The sequence below is a fragment of the Lagopus muta genome, chromosome 3 (assembly GCF_023343835.1).
Source record: "Lagopus muta isolate bLagMut1 chromosome 3, bLagMut1 primary, whole genome shotgun sequence".
In the NCBI taxonomy this organism is placed as follows: Eukaryota; Metazoa; Chordata; class Aves; order Galliformes; family Phasianidae; genus Lagopus; species Lagopus muta.
The window spans coordinates 55,017,180-55,040,607 of record NC_064435.1 but is presented as its reverse complement, the minus strand read 5'-3'; the positions used below and the strand labels follow the sequence as shown (position 1 = coordinate 55,040,607).

Genomic DNA, 23,428 nt, shown 5'->3' with positions numbered 1-23,428 from the left:
AGTGCAATGGTTAATTAATGGCCAGACCTGTGAATATGACTCTGTGGACTATTTGAGTCTGGGAAACTTACTTTCTTAGGCAAGTGACTATCATATTATCTGAAGATACTATTATAATTAAATAACAGTAATAACACCCAGAATCATTTTCAGTTCTATAAAGGTGACCCAAAATATTTTCTAGTCTATAAATTAATGTGAGACTAAATACAAAAATAACTGCTGCACAGTGTTTTAAGAGGAATTGTTTTCTGTTTTGGCATAGACCTGTAAATTTAATTACAGTTACGTCTGAATGAAAAGAAGAATGTCATAATGTTGGCTAAAATGGGAATATCATACAGCATTAATACTAGCAGGAAAGGTAACATCTATGACAATTTAACAATTCTCAATAGTTATTGTTTTCTTGAACTGTAGACCATCTTGAGATGTTCAATATTATGTAAGCAATAAACTACAGAAACAAGCTGCCTTTATGAAATGCCCTAAGCAACATACTAAATTATCAGAATGTAGTAAAGAAGTGTAGTGATGCAAACTAAAACAGTTGATATTTTAATAACATTTAGGATGTTACCACAGAGATATATTGATTTTAAATTATATAACTACTATTTGTTTACAAAGAGGAAAAAATATGTGGTAACTGGTAAGTATACAGCCAAAGTCAGAAATCATAGATAATGCACTGGGCCCTCAAGTAAAGTAATCTAGCTATGTACGTCAGGCACTGCCTAGCCAGCCTTTTCCATGAGGTGGATGCAGACACATCTGCAGACCAGAGTTTAATCCCATCTTTTCATTTTGAGAAAAAAAAAAAAGAAAAAAAAAGCCAACATTCAATTTAAGGTTGCTTTATACTTCAGAGGTACAAAGAAGCTTACTAACAGAAAAGGTCACTAAAAATCTCTGGGCTACATCTCCCATCAGAAGGTTTTGGAACATGACAAATGCTAAAAGCTGATGTGTTGAGGGAGGACCTGTTCAGTGTTGTAAAGGGTAAGCATCTTATTCATCTGAATTCTCTGTGTTGTGCTCTCCTTCTCTCCCTGGTGTGTTCCCTTTGATGGGATCTAAATTTGCACAGCAGAAGAAAATAGGAGTGCCTTGATGGGGGAGGCTGCATTATATCTCTGAGCAACAACCTGAGATGCTGCTCGGGGAGAGTTGCTTCCTTTGATCTGTGCATCCTGGCCTGCCCAGGTACAACCACAGTGAATGGGCCTGTTCTCCACTGATTGGTCTGATCTGTTCATTTTGTCTTTATTTATTTTATTTCATGAGAGCTCTTCTGAAAGTAATGCCTTCTATTTTATGAAGTGAGCTTGCAATGTCAGAGGCAGATGTTAGCAGTATGGCAGTAGAAGATGAACCTTCTCACCAATATTCCATCACATTTTGTTGCTGTGTGACAAATGGCAGCAGAGAGGCAGTTTGACAAATGGCATCTGACATGGAAGTGTGTATGAAGCAAAGGTTTGTCATGAAGTCCTCCACATGAAAAAAATGGCATTCACTGACATTCACTGACTCTTAATAAACATTTGTGGAGACTAAAGTCTGGATGGGAACACAGTGAGTCATGCTTCTTAGCAGTGATGACAGCAACGGTGGGTCACCTCTGCTGGTGCAAATTTTTAGGAGTGTGGTATGCAGGCTCCTGTACGCAGCTGGTGAAAATGCATAGATAATAGTGGTGATTATACTGAAAAAAAGTGTTTTGTAGCTGACGATTTTGCTCTATCAAACTGTGCTGTTATGCTCTTTGTATCTGTTGTAGTTTCCGTGAAAATAAATAGCAAGTATTACTTTTGGAGCAACCTACATTTAAGAAACAATAAATTAAGAATCTTATAAATGAGCTCCAAATCTGCATCTGTAATGCTGCAAACCAAACATTTGCAAGAGGCACACAGTTTGGGTATTATGTCCCTGGAAGCAGTAAAATTCAAGAATCTAACAAAAGGCAGAAATCTTGTTGAGATCTCGTCACAAGCTTTAAGATCATGCAATAAAATGCTGTTCCTGGCCATAAAAAGCATAAAAAGTAAAAATTTTTACTTATATAGCTTCACTGATGTTTACAGAAAACCTTCAGAAGTCTGCTATCATCCTACTGATTTTGAATAATTTCATAAATCTGTTTGTCAGATGAAGGAAGTGATAAACACACAGAAATGCTTTTTGCCCAGGCTGTATTTACAGTGTATGGACAGAAAGTCTGCATAGGTAAGCAACATACAGGGCTGTTTTTTGATTTTTGGACTTTAGATATCAGTTGCAGTTGGTATCAGTAGTGAACAGAGAATAGTAAGCAGGTCTCCAGAACAGGAAAGGACACTTTTGAGCTGACTCTGGAATTAATACAGGCAGGCTGAGAAGATGGTTAATATATTCAGATAATTTTCTCAGATGAGGAGTTCCGCATCTAAGTTCTGTTGTCCATTTGTAACTCATTCCATTTCCACTGTTTTCCTTCTCTTCGCTTCTATTTTGCCGTCTTCTTGAAGTTGTGAGTTTCATTTTAAATATAGCAGTCAGTGAGGCCAGGGTATCACAGTTCTCATTAGGCGTTCCCTTCACAGAAACTCCTGGAATTCATATTTTGCATCCCACACGACCTGATGTTTCTTCCTACGACTGCTGCTCTTTGGCATATGTGAAGGAAAATTCATGAAAAATCACAAATTGCAACACTTAAGCTCAGAAGTGCAGTAAGAATATTATCAAAGGTGGAATCAAGACTGTCACACACAGTCTTTGATATGGTGATCTCTAGACAAGTTGAAGAACATAAGAGCACAGAACTCAAGAAAGTAAAGAAAGGAAATTTTGTTTTTAATAGACAACTTTGAAAAAAGAATGCAGAGATAGTAAGACTGCATCCTGCACTGAATGAATGATTCACAGAAATTATTAAAAAAAAAAGAGAGAGAGAGAGAGAGGGAGCGGAGAAGTCTCAAAACTCCTTAAAAAAGACTTTTTTTTCTCCCCCCAAGCTTATCACTTGCTAAGACATTTAACTGAAATGAAATTTTAAAGTTACAGTGTATCTTGTAATGAAAGCGCTAAATTATGGCTTTTGGCACAAAATCAGAGCTTATAATAAAATCTAACTAATATATAAAATTGAAAAGAAATTACTGGAATTATAGAAACCAAGTGTGTGAGGATAGAGAAGTAGGCAGGCAGTTCTTTAAAGAACATCTTGTGTAGAGCACAGTAAGGAAGCATCAAGGGACAATGTAAATGAGATTCAATGACTAATTTCCCCAGTGATGAAACTCCCATACATTTTGACTTCAGATCAATAACAATATACATAGAGGACAAATGTCCATGTTAAATAATGCCAGCGAAGATGAAAAAGTCAAATGAATTTTACAAGAAGTAATGGGAATCTGTAGGCTAATGGGAACTAGGAGATAGCAGAAAATGGAGGCATTAATGGAAGATATACAGGGAATCGGTGCTGTCAATAATGAGAGACCAATATTCTTCTTTCTGTGTAGATTTTCTCACAATTTCAGTGATAATTTTTGAATCCATCCACCACTTTACTTCATTTTCTATATCCAGTAAAAGACTGTGGGTTTTGCTTTGTTTTGTTTTGATTTGTTTTTCATTTTTCTTAGGAGAAAGACACTTTACTCTTAAGATACGTAACAAAGAACATCCATCTTAGATAACAGTTTGACCCATGTCAGAATAAAGCACATTATATCAGCAGACACCGCATGTTCCTGGATCACTGTTTTGGTTACATACAACTGTATTTCTGGTCTAAAACAAGGGCAACAAAGCTGAAGCTGCTGTTCCAAGTCTAGGAATATATATGTATTTTTTTCTGTTGAATTTAATTAGGGCTTCAGTTAAGAAAATCTGAATGAAATGCAGAGCAATGTATTAGCAATGGAGAGTATACATGTTATCTGCGCATTGCTGACAACTATGAATTTTTGTTTAGCTACTAATTCAAACACTCAAGACAATGTAGGAAAACATTTGTTTTTCAGATGCAATTATTGATTGAAGATATTTGAAGAGGTGAGAAAAGTTACTATTGAGCATGCCTACACACGTCAACAGTGCATGTTTCTTCCCCAAAGAAACATTTTTACTTAGTCTCCTTTGGGAAATGACTGCTTCTTCAATTCCTTTTCTTTGCAGAACAAATGAGGGACAAACCTATTCCATCATGATAGATTTTCATAAATTTCCCAACAAACCTACTTGGGGAAATATAAGCACCTCTACATCCTTGATGAGAGCTCTTTGTGCACAGCTAAACGAAATTTTACAGTCAGTGATGTATTTTTCATAATTGCTCTTGGAAAGATCCAAATAAGTTCAGCTTCTGTAGAAAAAAACTAGCTGCAGCAAGCATAGTATGCTTATTATCAGACTTCGCACACCCCTTTTTTTTCTTTGCTTCGCAGATGTAAATACTGACTTGCAAAACGATGGACTGCTCAGAGTTATCATTAAGAATTTGGTACAGCTTGACACAGCAGATGGAAAATATTAATATAAGTTTACTCTGAGATAATATCATAGTGATGGTGACCAGGGTGGAAAACATATTCGATGCAAACTGAGAGGGCAGTGACATATATCCTTCTGGAAATCATTTGCATATGGTTGCACTTTCCAAATTTTTGTTGGCTGCAGATAAAATGTATTTTCTTAAGCAATATAAAAGAAGTAACCATGAAGATTACAAAGCCATTGTCATTTCTGCATTTGCAGTTACACAGAAAAGAAATTCAAGAGCATATACATGCAACAACATGCACCACTTGTACACCACCTATCATCAATTCATTTTTTCCCAATTATCATGTCAAGTTCAATCTCTCAAAAATAAACACCAGCCCTCTAGTCAATCGACAATGTGTTATGCATCTTTACTATGTGTTTAAGACACTCAGCTTTGTGAAACGCTCTTGCATTATGAACAAAGCAGTCTACTCAGATGGACATGGACAGGCTGGAGGAATGGGCTGACAAGAACCTCATGAAGTGCAACAAGCTGTGAAAAGTCCTCCGCTTGAGGAGGAAAAACCCCAGGCACCAATACATACTGTGGGCTATCCAGCTTTGCAGAAAATGATGGATCCTGGTGGACATCAAGCTGAACATGAGGCTCCTGGGCTGCATTTGGCAAAGTATTGCCAGCAGATCGAGGAGGTGATCTTTCCCCTTTATTCATCACTGATAAGATGAAATATTGAGTACTGTGTCCAGGCCTGAGCTCCCCAGTACAAAAGAGACACAGATATACTGCAGAGTCTATGAAGGGCCAACAGAAGACTGAAGCATCTCACATACTAATTCCTGAGACTGAGGGAGCTATGACTCTACAATATGAAGAAGGCAAGGCTCAGAGAGAATCTCATCAATGCCTCTAAATACCTGAAGGGATGTTGCAAAGAAGATGGAGCCAGACTCTTTTCAGTGACAAGCCAAGAGACAGTGGGCTCAATACGGAGCATTGAAGGCTTCCTGTGAACATCAGGCAGCACTTCTGTGCTGTACAGGTGGTGGAGCACTGGCATAGGCTGCCCAGAGGCTGTGGTGTCTCCTCTTCGGAGACCTTTAGAAGCCACCTTAATGTGGACCTGGACACCCTGCTGCTCTAAGTGGACCAGACACGGAGGCTCCTTCCAATCTCAGCAACTCCATAGTTCTAGAGATCAGGTTATAAAACAAACTACAAAACTATTTTTGCAGATTATGTTGCAAAACAACGACAAAACTATTTTTGCAGAAGTTTAGGTTGCAAATACGCCTTTAAGAAGGAAGGCACAACTTAGGATATGAAGAGCTGTCACCCTAGTTATGGGCAAGGCATCTTGCCAGGTTGGATGGGGCCCTGGGCAGCCTGGTCTAGTAAATGTGGAGGTTGGTGGTCCTGTCATAGGCAGGGGGGTTGGAGCTTCACAATTCTTGAGGTCCCTTCCAACCCGAGCCATTCTGTGATTCAAGCTGCAAGCAGAACACCGATGTGGCAGCTCCCTTCTGAGCAGAGAATGGCAACTGCCACGGACCCATTCCAATGCTGCAGGGTGGGGAGGCGGCTGGTTTGGCTACACAATCTCAGGAGTGGGTGATGTGTTCTGAGAAGTAGGGATGGCTGGGCTCCTGCCCAAATACATTTATTTTTCTTTGTAGAATACAAGGGAAAACCGTACCGAGGAAACGGCCCAGAACTTCCCTCCACAAAACCCAGGGCCGGCGGCTGCAAAGTACTCTGTCGGTCAGGCCAAGTGCAAGCTTCCCACCCCCTCCCCGAGTGACCCCGCAGGCTAACGCCCACTCTCCCGCCGGCTGCCGTAGCAGGGCACCACGGGACTTGTAGTCGCTTTCCGTTCCGCCAGCGCGTTCTGGGGAAGTTTCCCCTTTCCCAGCGTGCTCCGCGCATCAAAGGGCGAATGGGGCAGAGGAGGGGAAGCTGGGGGAGGCGGTGGGGACTACGTCTCCCATGGTGCCCCGCGGCCGGCTAGGCGCGGCGATTGGCGGAACCGGCGCGACAGTTGAATTCCGGCGGGGAGAGAGGCGCGATGGAGGTGTCCTCGCTCGTCAGGAAGCTGGGTAACGGCGACCGGCTCCCCTCTGCCCGAGCACTCGCCTCATAGCTTGCAGCGGTTCTCTCCCTTTCCTCCTGTGCGGGCTTCTGTGCACGGCAGGTCTCTCCCTGGGCGGGCGCGGGGCTGTCCTGCTTTTCCCCGGGCTCTCCCTCTGCGTCTCCCGGACAGAGCAGTTCGTGCCCCTCAGCCTTTCCTTCTGCCCTCCATAGTCAGTCCGTCCGGGGGCTGCCTCCGAGATGGAGGGGTTTCCACACGTCTTTGACAGCCGTACATTTGTCTTAATAAAAAATAAAAAGAAAAATAAAAATTGTCAGATGATCTGATGTTGTTGTGTTTTCTGTTTTCTACTTTGTCCTGTTTTGGGGGCAGGTCATGAACTGGCAGAGATAAGAGAACGGTCACTGAAGAGCATTCTATTTAAATTGGATCATAACTTGGTTTCCTACGCCGATCTGATTCATGAGAAAGTGCTTTTCCCCAGTCTCTTGGAGTGGTTCAACTTTCCCATAGTGCCAATGAAGGAGGAAGTGCTGAATTTTGTGAGCCGTTTGATCAAGGTTTGGCATCCTTACATTTATTTGTAATTGAACTGTATCTTTAGAATACAAAATAAAAGTGGTTGTGAGTTTAGTTTTAGTGAGATTTTAGTATTTTACAAAGAAGGGAGTAATAAAACCATCATGTGCAGACAGAGAAATGAAAACTCCTTCCAGTACTTGAAGGGTTAAGGCACGGATGGCTTTAAACTACAAGAGGGGAGGTTTAGGTTAGATGAGTTTTCACTTGGAGGGCAGTGAGGCACTGGCACAGCTGCCCAGAGAAGCTGTGGAGCCCCATCCCTGGAGGTGCTCAAGGCCAGGTTATAAGAGGCCCTGCCCACAGCACGGGATGGAGCTGGGTGGGCTATGAGGGCTCTTTCAACCTAACCCATTCTATGACTTACTCTGCAATCAGTTGGAAAGACAGTGTCTTAGTTTCAGCAGGGACGGAATTGTTTTCTTCGGTGTGTCTGCTATGATGTTATCTTTTGGTTATATGAGAAAAACAATTTTGATAATGCATCCATGTTTATACTTGCTGCTCAACAGTGCTGTACAGAGCCAAGGAGCTGGGGGGGGGATGACAGAATTAGGACAGCTGGCTTAAACTGCTAAAGGGACTTCTATGCTAAAGGAGTTCTATAGGAGGTGGAAGTTCATCTCATCTCTTTTCAGCTGCTTGGGGGTGTAGCTGGGAGTTGGTCAGTGGGTGGTAAGCAATTGCTTGTCCATAATTTGTTATATAGATTGATATATATATATCATAATTATTATCCTTTTCTTTTTCTCTGTCTTAGTAAATAGTTTTATCTTGAGTCACGAGTTCTTTGTTGTTCTCTTTTTTTCAATTCCCTCCCATCTCTCTGGGAAGAGGGGGACTAAGCAAATGACTGTGTGCTGCTGAGCCATCTGCAGCACAAGAGGAGCTGAAAAAGGAATTATTTTCTGGCTTTCTACTTAGTTCTGATTCTTTGATTTCCTGTTTAGTGTTTAACTTCTGCCTGGGACAAAAATTTGCACCATTCCTGAGAAATTAACAATTTAAAAACATTGCAATTCATTTTTAAAAAGTGGTAGATGCAACTTTCCATGAACTTTACAGATCTTAACTGCATCCATTCTTGTCCTGTAATCATTAAAAAGCAAGTATAAAGAGGAAACTAAAAGAACCCAAACATATTATTGACAGTGGTGAACAAACTAAAAATAATAAGGGTCTAATCAAGCTTAAGTATTGGTTACAGTTTTTTTTTTTTTTTTTTTTTTAATCCCTCCCCTCAGAAGCCCTTGAAATTCTTCCAGCTAACTCTGCCACTTATTTATCTTAATATAGCATCCACCTGCTGCTCAGGAAATGATTGGAATTGGTGCAGTGGAGTTCTTCTCTCAGCTTCGCTCTGATGTGGATCCAAACTTGCAGGCTATAATAGATGGGATAGTGGATGGACTCTTTTTACTTCCTTCTGAAATGCCTACTAGTTATTTATCAGGGTGTTACCAGACTCAGTCTCAGCCTTCATTAGATCAACCAGGTAAGTTATATATTTGGGAATGTGACTTATTTTAAATGAAAATAAAATAAATGAACATCATCTAGGCTGTGAAAACTGACATTTTGAAGCACATTAGGTATATGTATTTTTTAGTGTGAAGTGTGTGGTAAGCATATTCTGCCAGAAAAATGTGATCTTAGCTCAGGTGGTGCTGCTGCTCCTTTAATGGAATTCTCTGCACAAGAAAGGTCCTGTTTGTTGTAAGCAGACCTTTTGTGCATTTTCATATTAAGCCATTATGCTTTGCTACCTCTCTTTGCATAGCAGACTTTAAGAGGAATATAAATGTGTTTGTGTGTATATGTATACATATAAAAAAGCAGTTGGATTTTTTTTTTTTAAGCAGCATGATGGTCATTATCTCCGTAGCTTTGTATAAATACTTGTTATAGTAAAATGTGCAAAGCTTGCTGATAATGAGTAAAGTGCTGTCATTTATTTCTGTTACCTAGCCTATCATCCATTACTATGATGTTACACAGCGCCACTTAGATATAGTCAAGAAACAAATCCATGTAGTCTTTTTCTGCATTAAAAATTTAGACAGAAAGTATAAAGGAGGAAAGTAAGAGCCATGGAAGACCTTTCCTGATCCTTCCAGCTTTTGTGAGAGAGATGTGGTTGCTGTACTGCACAGTGTAATAACAATCACATCTTTGTCACTCACACTGTACAATCTCACAGAAGTGAAATCTTTTATTGCTTCTGCAGCCTGTCCAATAATTGGAATTTCATATTGCCGGAACAGTATTCACTGATTTTTATTTTTTTATTCTGAGTCCCAGTAAGAGTTAGGCAAGATTTTAATTTAGGATTTACTGTGAGGAGTAATATACTGATCTGTTACATATCCATGCTTAAAATATACTTATTTTCCTAATTTATCACATGCAATTCCTCTTTATACTGTAAGTTGGATTAAATCATGTAGATTAAGTTGCCTGAGCACTTAGTAATAGGATGATGTATTTCTTTTTCAACTTCTGTGACTGGGAAAATGTAGATCCTGGCATTATATGGTTTGATTCTTTGAATCAAATACTTCAATCAAATGTGTCCTGGGGGACAGATTACTTTCTGTGCTGTGCATATTTTGTTATATAGTTTGCATATATATTTACGTGCATTAAATATTAGTACACATGTATGTATATTCACTTATATGTATATAAAGGGGACTTGACCTTTCAACTGTCTTGAAAATGCAGCAGTTTTGGTAGAGGAAGGCTTTTAGTAGTTATTTGTAAATGTAGCTTTTATTACTACACAGCTGGATTAGAGAAAAACATTTTCTTCACTGCTACTTTTCACTTAAGCAATAGACTTTGTGTAATTGTTTTTACTACTGCTTATAAGGTATGAAAGGTAGTGTAAGAATAACAGTTGGAAAATATCGTTATAAAAACAGACATCAATACACTTCTTTTTTTTTTTTTTTGCTCCGCTTTGATTTCCTGAGGCTAATTGAAATCATTTTAATTGTTAGGGAAAAAAAGGAAGCAGTGAAGATAAATTGGCTTGTTTGTTTGTATAATTTACTCCTAATTTGTTGTAGTTCTGCCTCAAGAGGAATTATTTACTGGATATTTTGGTCAAGAGAGGAGTCATATGCGCCAGTTGGAAATACCTCTGAAAAGAACACTTGGTAAGTGTAGTTATAGACTATAAATTTGATTAAAGAAAGTGCTTAGAAATGTTATTTAGATTGAATTCAATTACAATTATTAATGCTGACTATTCTTTTACTTGTTATTCTGTGAATTCTGATATTACAAACTTCAGCTAAAAGTCTGAAAAAAATACAAAAATAAAAATACAAGACAATAGATCTTTTTCTTCTCTAGTAAATAGAATAACTGCATCAGAACATGTAAAGCACCTTACAATAGGCTGTACTTTAACAAAGTAGTTTAAAAAAAAAAAGTAGTTTAAATTGCTAATGCTTTTTCAGAAGATCTGTGTTCTGTAATGAAATATGTCTAAGTACGTTTTCGTTAATAAAACTCTGAAATACCTTTCTATTTTCAGAAAAATAGATAATGCTTTAAAAATCTTTACCTTTTACCTAAATGATATCCAATGTTATGCTCCAAATTATTTAAAATATGAAAATGTTTCATTGACTGACAAATGTAGACCAATATTACTTGGACAAGTCTTTGCCTGCATTGATAGACTAGTAGCAATTCCCATGTCAGTATCATATTTAACATGTAATATATTGCTGAAAAGTAGATTTTAGAACCTGACTTTCGAATTACTGTATATGAAGTACTAGTGTACTTTTTATCAGTGGATGAACTATCTTTAAAATTGTAGAATAACTATTACAAAAATTAATTTTTAAAATAGCCTTCAAGTTATTTTTAGATGGCATATAGATCATGTTTTGACTTTGCTATAGAAAAAAATAGTTTATTACTTCAGTAAAATATACTCTAAAATGTCTTCTCTCTCGTGTTTGATTTTGTTTGTTTTTGCAGCAAAATGCTTGAAATTTTCCACATTTCCTTGGCTAACTCTTACTTCAACAGATAGACACATTCTCACATCAAATGAAAGGTACAGTAATAATAGCATTGGAGTTTGGTTCTAGTTTTTATTTTTATTTGAGAACAATATTATATTTTTTTTTGTATATTTTCATAATTAGGCTGTTCCTGTAAATAACTAATGAGTTAATTTTTGATAAATGATTTTTAATACTGCTCTGAAGTTTTGTGGAGCAGATAAACAATGATATGTATTAAGGCAGTTTTCCTGTTAATAGCTGTATTCATTCTTGATGTTTAATTCAGAATACATTTTGTTTTTGGTTCATAACGCTTTACTTGTCTAAATTTGTCAAGTGAATAAAATATGCTGTCCAGTTAATTTTGGAGCAAAATCATTGCCTCCTCACTTGGCAGAGAAATCCATACTTTTGATAGTAGCAAACAATATTTAGGCCAAAAAGTGTAGTTGTGTTGCTTTCAGACACTGAAATCTTTAAATCTTTTTGCAATGATGTATTTTTTTAAAGTTTCACATAGTAAACTAATGTTTGAAGTGGTCCAAGGAAAAGTTTGGAGCTGGATTCCTTACAAGATCTGGGATTCCTGATTTCTAGCTTAGCCAGCAATGCAAGATGAAGAATTGGATTACTTAGCAAGTCTACTTAACTGTTATGTTTCTTGTGAAATATTTTCACTTTTTACCTTTCAAAAGACTTATGAAGCTGGAAAACCTCTTTAATACATCAAATCCTTAATCTAGAAAAAGAGCTTAAAAACTTGAAACAGGATGTGTTTAAATTGTAAACAGTGATTTCCCAAACAGTAAAAATAGAAAAAGTGATGTAGAAGGTTAAAAAGCTATTATTTACTATGCTACATTTTAGAAAATAGCTACTAGATTTCTTTCTTTATGTCACTTACCACATATGTAATTCAAGTGTTTTGAAGTTGTACATGAACCTTGCCAATGGAGGAAAACTTGGTAAGTGTTAGACTGCTTGCTGTATACCACTGAGATAATCACTAGCTTCATGGGGAATTTCCAGTTTTTCTTACCTCAATTTCCAGTTGAGAATCAATAAAGTTATTTCCATTCTGGGAACTTAACTTCATATGACAGTGGGAACAAAGGTATTGTTTATTGTATACAGAATTAGCATAGCTAAGGAATAACTCAAATATAAAAATTGCATGACAGCTCTTTTTTTGTTTTGTTTTTTGATCTTTAGTGTTGTGATTATCTATTTCTTGTAGAGGCTTGTGATTACTTCTTTTTTTGTTGTTAATGCATATTTAAATACATATTATGTTTTTAGTTCTTTAAGAAGTAGCAACCAAAGTTTAATTTGGAGTACATGTGAACTTCTTCAGGATGTGATTATGCAAGATTTTCCTGCTGAGATCTTCCTTCAGAGACCAAAGATTGTACAGGCAAGAATTAACATTGAGTTTAAGGTTTTATTTTTTTATGGAATCGCTTTTGGCAAGTTAGATGTAAATGCTACAAGTTGTTTCTAAACAAAATAGTTTAACAATGCAATTATATTCTAGTTAAAAAATTATACTGATTGTAATATGTATGTTGTTGATCAGTACTTAAGTGTATTGAAAAATTATATGTTATTTTGTCTGGATAAGGTGAAATCGCGTCCCTGTCATGCACCATTTAAGGCCTTCCAATAATGATAGCAAGAGTTTTATTAGAAATATAACGTGAAGCTCAGGACTTAAGAGTCCTTAGAATAGTCTTGTATTCAATAAGAAAACAATAGTTAAGCCTATTCATTCTTTGCTGTGATCTTTAAACACTTGGAAACGTTTGTGAATTGCATTTAACTCAAAGATCTTTCTGTCATGATTTTCATGCAAGTGTGTTATAATTCAGCTATCAGTGTTAATGGTTTTGTATTATTTGCAGAGCCTTTTATCTCTACTAAACCTAGCTTTTGGAGGAGATGGAAGACATCGATTAGCTTTACAGGCTGTATCGTGTCTGCAACAGCTGTGCATCTTCCTAAGAGGCAGACTTAACTTCCACAGAGATCCAGGTTTTTTTTCTACTGAGCAGGGTAGGTATTTCTGAATATTTGAAATAGTATTTTTTTTTTTTGCTACAGGTGAGATTATTTATAATGCTTTCTAGAAAAATGCGCCTCTTTTTAGCAAATCTCATGAAACTGTTTTGGTAGTTGATGTTCTTCGGTACTATATATGTCATTAAATATTTCTAGAGTACTTGCATTGTTTAAAAATCATTTTAAAACATTTTAAAATTAAATTTACTGTTTGTATTGTTTCACATGATTCTCTGTGCATCAGTTGTTTATGCAACTTTGTACTTCATCAGGAAAGGGATTTTAAATAAAGCTAAATGAAACATTTAAGATAAAAGTAGGCAATGTTTGAATATCAGGTTTTGAGCTATTAGTGCTTAACAACTTACTTAGGAATTGCTTCAGCCATTATAACGTTTTTTGTATTCTGATGACTGAAAATCATTTTTTCAGAAATTACAATTATTAGGGCTATTTCTCAATGTTCATAATGCTTACATTTTGTAATTTAATAATGTAGAGTAGTTGTAAGGATTCTCCCGTTTCCATTTTGTCAGATAAATTTAATCAATTTTGTTACTCTGAAATGGCAGTCTGGTTCTTTTCAGAAGATTGTCACTGTAATTGGTGACAATCGCAATAAACTCTGTTAGCTGTGTCTTTACTAATTCCATTGTAACATCAACAAATCCAATAGCCTTAGTCAGAGGCCATATCAGTATTTTGGTCTGTTATTAAGTAAGTCTTCATGATCGTTCTCTTCTGATAAGTTGATGTCTATAACTTGATTTCTTTGACCACAGCCATTTATTCGAATGCAACATTTATTTGAAGCTTATGCAATGTAAGAATGTTTTCTTCCACTGTGCAATTCTAAAACTAAGATAGCAAAACATGGTATTAAATTATTCTATTGATTTTTTTTTTTTTTTTTTTTTTTTTTTTTTTTAAATTTAAGATTTATGATTAAACTATGATTAAATTGAGTTTCCAAACTCTTCTGCATGCCAGTGGTAGGTTGTCCTAGCTTGCCAATATTTACTTATACATTTCAATGCTCTACCTTAATTACTTTTAGCTACATTACATTAGTTGACTATTTAATATCTTTAAGATAAAAATAGTCTACATCATTCCTTTAATCGGTCTATATGTAATGTTTACAAAGGCACAACTTCCCAGAATTCTTCTATATCTTACTGTGAAGAAGCAAGAGATGCTCCTCGTTCTCAGAATCCATCACCTGGAAGTAGTAGTCCTCGGCCGTCTGTGATTGGACGGACAGTTCAGCGTCCTAGAGGAGATGGTCAAGATTGGGATGCAGCATCTTCTAGGTGAATAAAATCAGAAATAAAGTTGAATTTAAATTTAAAAATGTATTAATACATGATTATGTCATGAGCTCTATGCCAGTATTTGAGATCACGTGAGAGTTTTGTTAACCAGTTAAATTCAAATAATTTTAATGGAAATGTAGTTGCAGTATCCTGCAGCTCATTAAAAACAGCGTGATCAATAGGTTGAGGAAGGTTATCCTCTGCTCTGTCCTAGTGAGACCACATCTGGAGCACTGCATCCAGTTCTGGGCTCTGCAATTCAGGAAAGACAGGGAGTTGCTGGAGAGAGTCTGGTAGAGGGCTACAAAGATGATTAGGGACATGGAGCATCTCCCTTATGAGGAAAGGCTGAGAGACCTGAGACTGTTCAGCCTGGAGAAGGGAAGGCAGAAAAAGTGTGTTTGGGGTTGAAATCTTACCAGTGCTTATAAATATCTAATTGGTGGCAGTCAGGTGAATGGGACCAGGCTCTTTTCAGTTTCCATTGCTCCTTTTTCTACCATTGTGCACCAAAGTGGAGCATAGAAAGTTTCATATAAACATGAGGTAAAATTTCTTTAAGGATGATAGAGCACTGAAACAGGCTACCCAGAGAGGTTGAGGAGTCTCCTCCTCTGAAGATATTCAAAACCTTCCTGGAAGCTTTTCAGTGTAACCTATACTAGGGAATTTGCTTTAGCAGAGGGGTTGTACTAAATGAATTCCAGAGGTCTCTTCCAATGATTCTGTGATTCTGTACTTACATTTCTAACAAAATCTCTTAGTATCAGTTGTTACTATGCTGTTAGTGCATCTGTGTGTAAGACACACAAATGTTTATTCAGACTATTGCTGTAAATTTGGGGTTTTTTCTTCATCAGTTGACCCCACAAGTTCTTAAAAAATATATGACCATCATGTAGGTAACAGTGTACAGTATGATAAAATATATTACTCTTTATAAAGGGTATATATTTATGATAATCTCTTTAAATTTTGGTGCTAAATCTGACAACAAATTTTAACTGTGTATCTCCTAAAAATGGAATTTCAACATGAAATTACACATTTTCTTCATAACCTCAAAATATTGAGATTGTTGTCTGTGTGTGGATGTTACTTACATTCATCTAACAGACTTAAAGCAATTTCAGTTCCTGGAAATCCTTACTGTGTGCTTATTGGTAATTCTTTTTGAGTCTTTAGGGAATATTGACTTAATGGTTGAGTAACTCTTACTTGTTCAAATACAATGATTTTACATATGAGAACAGTTCAAATGTTTAATTGTATCTGCATCTTGAGAGTCATTATGTTAAAAAATATTTTTATTCACTATAGGTAGGGTTTCACTCAGGTTTTATTATGTATTGAATACATCACTGTAAATAATCTCTGTGCTTTACATACTCTAAAACCTGTTTTCCCAAGTTTAACAGTTAAAGGGTTAGTAGTAACTGGTTCCTGTTGCACAAGAGAGAAGCATGGCCCTATCTATCTATCAGTCTAGTAAGGAAATCTACATAAAAATGTTAGTTGAGGTTGTGATGAAACACATTTAGAACAACTATAATGTACTAATTGTATAAGGTCATATTTTGAGTTATTCATGAAGGTATGCTTTTATATTGTCACATCCTATCTGCTGGTGTCTGTGAATCACATTTCTTATGAGTATATAATTAAGCTAAGAGATAACATAATGGAAAACATAGTTGAGCAGAAACAATGTTTAAGGAAACAGTGAAACAAAAATTACTATGATGATTTAACATTCATGATTCTAACATGGAGCAACTATTGTTGTGAATCTTTTTCAGCATAATTGTAACAAAAACTATTTGCTTATTGTCGTTCTCTAAGTAACTCTTTTTTTCCTTGTTCCTGAATCTTGAGACTCTTCAATCTGTGTGTTTGTCTTTTTCAAATTCTGCCTGGAAATTTAACTTTTCCTCTTCTGAATTGTTTTTGACTGATATCTCTCCTTTCTTAATCTCTGGTAAGTACAATCAGAACTACATATTGCTGAACTGTCCTGTTTGCTTATGGTCTTCAGTCATCCTTTTAATCTGTTAATTTACCGACCAGTCTCTTACTCTGACACCTTTTACATTCTGGTAGTTAAAATAACATAGTCCTGCCACAGTTCATTTTTTTTCAGCTTGCTTAATAACAAAACAAACCCTATGAAAGTCATACTTATTGCTAAAGCAATTAAAAACCATTTATATGTTTAGGACATTACTTGTTTTAATTAATTCTGTTAATTATAATGCAGGCAATAGAATTAAGTTCTTTCTGAAAGCATGTAGAAAATAATAAAACAGTGATTTTTTTTTTTTAATTATTTTTTTTTTCTTTTGGCAATACATACTTGATTTTTTTGGGGAAGGGATAGTTTTCTGTTTTAGAGTGAAAGGAGAAGCCCTAAATGCTCTATTTAACAAAGATTACTCTGTTTTCCTTCTAAGAATTCTGTTAGAATTTCCTTCTAAGAATAGCTGTGTAGGATGATCTTAATATAGTAGGTATAATTTAGATTGAAATTTGATTTAATAAGTGGCCTTGCCTCAAGCATTTGTTAGATTTTGTTCATTTAAAAAAAAGTTACAAGTTAACTGATGTTTTTCTCTTATAATGTTGTTATTCTATTGCAAAAAAAGTCAAATAAAAAATTGGAAAGATAAAATTCTCTGCTTCCTGCAATACAGATTGGATATTGGTAAGGAATGGTATGCTTTACAGAAGGAAGATGTTAAAATACCTATTGTCATTTTTAATGTCTATGCAAATGTCAGTTTTCTTTGCAAGGGTTAACACTGTGTCTTTCTTATTTTTGTTTGTAATTTTTTTTGGTCATTTTAAGTGGAAACAGTACTCAAGCAAATGCGGACTCGAGAATTTCTCTGCATTCTCCACCTGACGCAGGACACACTGACCTAGCTGATATTGATAATGAGGACACTTTGGAATTACAGATGAAGCAGTTTAGCCTTCCTCAGTTCTGTGTTTCCATCTTGGAAAATGCTATACCCCTTCTAAGAACAGGTGAGAAATTTTTGAACTTTTTTTCACTTTAACCTATCCATTTCCATACCAACCTGTTAGGAACGTTGGTATTATGAGATGTAGATGATTACTGGTACATAGTAGTTAATTATAACAGTTTTTTTCAGAGTTTTCGTCTAGATTGCAAGGTTTGAATTTTCTGGTTGGTTTTCTTATTTCCTGCAGAAGCTTAAGGTGCTTTTTACTGGTGAAGGCGAGTAGTGATAGGAAAAAAGTGGGGGTGTGTTGTGAAAAACTGCATGGCAGAATAAAATGTCACTCAAGAAGAAGGAAAAATAACCACACTTAACAGCACACTTTTCAGTCTCTGAGCCTGGGTTTTTTTTCATGTTCAAGAAATAATAAACAAAAATTCTGGAAAACAGTTTGTTTTCATGATATTTGCATTAACAAATAACAGTTGTATATGAAGCGAGGAACATTATGTAAAGGTAGACTCATTGCTGCTAAAGAATTTTACTTTAACTGAAAGGTTCTAAATTGCAAAACCTTTTGTTAGACAATCGTTTTGCTCTTAGTTTGTCTAAAATAGCATTTAGTTGTAAAACTGTCATCAACAAAGGTATTGGTAAGAGATGTATGGAAATATGTATCAATCTATGACTAGAATAGTAGTCCAAACTATTTTGATAATAAAACAAACTCGTAATCATTATATCATAAATGTCTTTTCCTTTTAGAATATTGAAAAATTTAAATATTCAAATACTAACTTTTCACAAGCACATTCATTATTTTTGCAATTTTTTCTTTTACTTATGATGTAAAACTGTACAAAATTTATTTTCCATCTTCTCCATTTCAACTGTCACTTCAAATCTACAGACTTAAAAGCACTTAGTGAATTTTTTCATAATTGAATATTTGTTTCAGTGTTTCAAGTTTCTTTCTTTGCATCTTAGAGAACTAAAATAGATTCATTTTCAGATGAAGTTGTTCTTTTCTGTTGCCCTCAGTTGTTGTTTTTTCCTGTACTTTTTCTTAGTTTCTATCTTTCACTGTGCTGTAATGAGACATGGATGAGAAAACATTTTTTTTTTTTCCTTTTTTTCATCCTGTTCCCATTGATCTGAAACCTTGTGATGTGTAGTCTCACTGTGACTTTGAGAGACAGGGATATGTAGTAACGCACTGTTCTCATGTAATAGTGTTTTCTGATTTTTATTTTATTTTTCAGTAAAGTTGACAGGCATATTTATTACCATCATTACCACCGTACGTGGGATAAAATAATCCCTCTTTTTCTCTCAGCTGTTTAAATTATGAAGTGAAAAGAAATTAGTAAATGTACTGTAAAATTCACTTATTTGATATATTTTATAATGTAACATCTTTTTGTTAAGCTCAAATGCTGTTCTTTGTTGAGATGGAAATTTTTCATTTGCTGTACTGACCTAGCTTGTGACATGGAGTCATTTCAGATATCAGTAGTTATATGGTGGCTTTTTTAGTTTTTCTGTGGGTTTTTTTTTTGTTTGTTTGTTTGTTTTGTTTACTTTTTCTTTTTGTTAGCTTTAAGCCATCTTGTTGATCTTAAGTTTAGTGGTTTAAAGCCAGTGTTAAAACTGGATGTCTTAAAGACAATTATTTAAATCTGAACTGTAACTGATTTATTTTGGTCATTGATATATGCTTCTTACTTTACATTTAGTAATAATTATCTCTTAAGAGGCGGTGATTGCCCCACATGTTGGGAAATCAGTATCTTGCCAGTTTATTCACGTAAGATTTTGGTGAATTGGATTTGCAAGATACGTGTTTGAAAAGTAAAATGAAAATGTATTGTAACATGTTATTGCTTCCCCTCTATTCAGCTAGTTTACATGAAAGGTCAATCTCTTCCATCTGGTTTTGATCCAACTCTGTAGGTGTGAGCATACTCTTACAAAGCCAAGTATAGACATAAAAACTACGCTAGATCAGAATTGGGGTTGGAGACTAACTATTTCTGTTACTTAATTTCCATTTGCTTTTCTTTGCCAATATTGTAACAAGTTAGAGGTTTTCATAATAACATTTCAGTTTCACTTAGAAATAGCATAAGATGATGGAGATAATTCCAATAATTTAGAATTATGTTCTTCACTGCTTGATTGGGAAAGCATCCTGTTTTGTGGATCTTCCAGGGTCATGTCAGCAGTCATGTCATTCTAACCTAATGCACAAGAGTTTAATCTCTCCACATATGTTTGTATTTGGTCTTTGTCTGTCTCTGATTAACAGGAACAGCAACACTAATGATGATCTATAAGAAGAATTGTATTAGATGGTTTAAAACAACTAGAAGTGATAGCTATATATATATGTCTATTGGCATTGATGGCTCCTTATGGTATCTGCCACTTTTGCTGTCACTGTCTACAATTACTGTGGGTATGACTACATGTAATGCATTCATGTCTTTATTTGTGATAGATTCTAAGCAGATTGTTGTGGGGAGAGATGATTACACTTTAGTTTCCATTTCGTTGAATATTTGTGAAATGTTTTAACAATTTGCTAAGCGAGTCAGTTTGTTTAGCTGTATATAGCTATTTCAACTTTGAATTTGCTATTGGGTTACTTATATCCTTTACTGTGTTTTTTGGTAGAAATATCAACATTGCATGGTGAATGGAATTTATGTTTAATGTAATTTGCTAGTAATTGTATTATTTGCTTTTAAAATCAGAGTTATAAGTGTGTTTATATATGAATTAGGAGATTATACCAGTACAGTCAGGTTGGATCAGCAGTCCGCCTATTAGGAAGTCCATGGTAGGCTAATTAACTGTGTAGCATCGTTCTCTTGGTAGAGTTCTTTATATTAGTCTAATGTAGAAACTAAAAAAAATAAATATTAATTGTGCTAAATTATTCTGGAAAAAAAATAACAGTACTGACTCTGTTCTATTTGATAATGAAAAAGAAAAAGGCTACCTGTTGCATCTATCAACTGCTTCTTATGATGGTCCAGAGTTTGTACTGCTCTATAAAGTTGGAACAGTGGGATCAGCATTTCAATTAATTAATTATGATATTTCTGTTACTGTTTATAAAGTATATTTCTTATTATTTGATGTCACTGCACTCATTTATTGTATGGTATGAAAAAGTCACTGCTTGATTGGGAAAACAGCTTGTTCTAAGCTGCTGGTGTCTAGTTACAGAAATCAAGCAATGAATTTTGAGATGCAGCATAAGCAGAATTAATTATGTAGGTGAAAGTAGTTTTCCTTTATTATATCAATTAGTATACTTGCATGTTGCAGAGCTTCTGTAATTTTTGCAATACTTTTCAGGACTGCCAAATGATCTGTCTGTAGATCATGACAGCTGCAACAAAGTGTTATTGCAGGTGTAATGTGTAGAATTGCATGAACTTTCATCTTTCTCACTACGTTAATGACACAATTTTTTTTTCCTGAAGTATGCCAACAAGGCTTCTGCATAGAGTAAAATCTACAAAAAGTAAATACATTATTTTTTGTTCTCTCTCCTAATACGTGCTATAGCAAGCCATAAACTTGCTTTTAAAAATTTTTAAAACAGATCTCAAAGGATATTTAGTCTTCATCGTAATTTAAAAGTGAATTGAGAAAGTTCAGTGGTATGTAGAATTCACCCATGTTTTAAAATAGAAACAGTCATTAAGCCAACAGTTGAGCTATGTCAAGTATCTGGGGCAAACTGTCACTTTCTGGTTCCCTTGGATGCCAGACATCCTTGGCATCCTCTGTTATCTGTTGATGAATGTACTTGGTCTAGCTCCAGGAATTCTGCCTTGATGAAACCTAATACTCTTTCTTAGACTATTAGACTTAGAAACAGTCTTTCACTGTTTCTCTAATTATTTGTGGACGTGGGGCAGGAGCTGTATTTGTAGTAAATGTAGGCTGTGCAGTTTTAATCTTTGGCCAGGTTTATTTGTGTTCTTATGTCAAAGTGTGGAACTGTACCAAGTAAGAAGATCTTTAATAAATACAACTAAATAGCCCCATACTAGGAGATACTGAGTCTGAAGGTGTCATGAAAAAGAATAAATATTTGATGTGAGGGAGAAGATGTTATGGAGGAGAAGTACAAGCAAAAGTACAAGTGATATTCATCTCCTTGCCTTTCAAAAATAGATCTCACATAGAACAGTCCAGGAGGAGATCTGCTCCTCCTATACAGAAAATGCATATTAATGAGAATAGGCAATATATTTTGAATATCTGTAATCGAGCTCTTTTTTGATGGGTGGTGGTGGAAGTAAGTAGCTATTCTGAACTTTTTTGAAGTCCAGTGGTTGTATTTACAGAAATAGTAACACGTTATCCTCTAGAATATAAGCAAATGCGGTGTTTTTTAATTTAGATAATTATTTTAGTGTTTTCTATTGTGATTTTTTCCTAGCTATTGACTTATGCTAGAAGATATTTTGCTGGTTGAGGGTAGTTGGCATTAATTTAATAGAGGGATACTACAGGAAAATCAAATTTTCAGTATTCAGATTTAGAATACTTCAATGTGGTGTTGTCTGAATATGATATTATTTTACTTGTATTCAAATTTATCCTCTAATTTGTATTAGGCAGCAGGAGGATGACAATGGAAGTTCTTGAGTTGCTTGTTGAAGACCTGTACCTTATTGGCGATGCTATTTCTGAGAATGTTTGGGAAGATGAGAGCCTTTTTGGATTGGAACTGGTAAGATTTCTTTAAGCTTTGGTCAGCTATATTTAGTAGTCCACTTTGGTAAGCCTCTGATGTTTACAGTGATTAATATACATATTTAATCTACTCACCTATCCTTTTGAAATTCCTGAATAATTTATTGCTAGCTTTACCACTGACACATTCTTTTTATTTGAAATGTAAGTTCTTTCACTAGAAGATACTTAAGTTTCACTTTAGGAAAATAAGTCATTAATTTTGTCTTGTAGTGAAAAGCTATTAAGTTGCCATTGAGGTACACATGTAGGAAGTCGCCATTGAGGAACGCATGTAGAAAGGGATCTGAAGCACAAGTGCTGACTGCAGATGCAGAAGAGATTTTGACTTAAATGACAACTTTAACTTTGTTTACACCTTATAAACTATTTATTTAAGAGTAACTGTTTAGATCCCAAACTGGAATTTTAAAGTACCTTGAGTCCATTTCCTAAGTATAGATTCTCACACAGATTTTGACTGCACACTGTTGCTTGGCTGAGAAAGAAAGGAAAAAGCTGCCTCAGGAGAGATTTAAAACATTGTGGTGCTGTTGGCCTAATAATTTAAATTAGTGGAAATACACCCTGAACACAGTTGAGAATTGTTGTAGACATGAAACATCAAATTAGTGAATGGCAGGTGAAGTAACAATGGGTGACTTGCTCTTTTGAAGTTGATGGAAAGCTAAAACATTAGCTGGCATAGCTTATGCACATAGCATAAATACCAGAGATGGAGAGACTGAAACTTGTCTAAAAGCTTGAGTTAACTGCAGTCTCAAATACATATGACTTAAGTTAGAGTTCATGATGATACCGCTACATATGAAGCAATAGTACTGAAATAATTGTTAATTAAAACATTAGAGGAGGCACTACTGTACAATGATCATGTATTTATAGAACTAGCAGTGAATGAGATTTTTTCTCTGTATTAGAGTGCTGATCTGTCAAAATCCATTGTAATTGATCAACATGAAGTCAATCCTGTGGATTCTTTGCAGAACATTAAATTTAACAAGCTTAGATGAGAAGAGTCCTTAAAAGGACTGCTTGTCTCATTCTCTTCTCTCACTCCCCATCCTCCAAAATGCAAGAGGAGAAAATGCAATGAAAAAAAGCTCATGGGTTGA

At 35.4% G+C, this 23,428-nt stretch overlaps 1 protein-coding gene across 6 annotated transcripts in view; it reads left to right on the top strand.

Moving 5' to 3' along the window:
• The first annotated feature begins 6,484 nt into the window (after positions 1 to 6,484).
• RTTN (rotatin) overlaps positions 6,485 to 23,428 on the top strand; it is a 74,526-nt gene continuing 57,582 nt past the window's right edge. The window contains exons 1-10 of one of the 6 annotated variants that reach the window (XM_048940745.1): positions 6,485 to 6,597; positions 6,963 to 7,150; positions 8,466 to 8,664; positions 10,241 to 10,330; positions 11,169 to 11,247; positions 12,497 to 12,611; positions 13,099 to 13,249; positions 14,403 to 14,568; positions 17,426 to 17,598; positions 22,175 to 22,290. In XM_048940745.1, the coding sequence (XP_048796702.1) occupies positions 6,567 to 6,597; positions 6,963 to 7,150; positions 8,466 to 8,664; positions 10,241 to 10,330; positions 11,169 to 11,247; positions 12,497 to 12,611; positions 13,099 to 13,249; positions 14,403 to 14,568; positions 17,426 to 17,598; positions 22,175 to 22,290 (1,308 nt within the window). In that variant the 5' untranslated portion in view covers positions 6,485 to 6,566. Of the gene's footprint in view, positions 6,598 to 6,962; positions 7,151 to 7,502; positions 7,597 to 7,735; positions 7,845 to 8,465; positions 8,665 to 10,240; positions 10,331 to 11,168; positions 11,248 to 12,496; positions 12,612 to 13,098; positions 13,250 to 14,402; positions 14,569 to 17,416; positions 17,599 to 19,862; positions 19,993 to 22,174; positions 22,291 to 23,428 lie in introns of those variants that run through there. The other 5 variants (XM_048940744.1, XM_048940746.1, XM_048940747.1 and 2 more) reach the window with 5 other exon arrangements.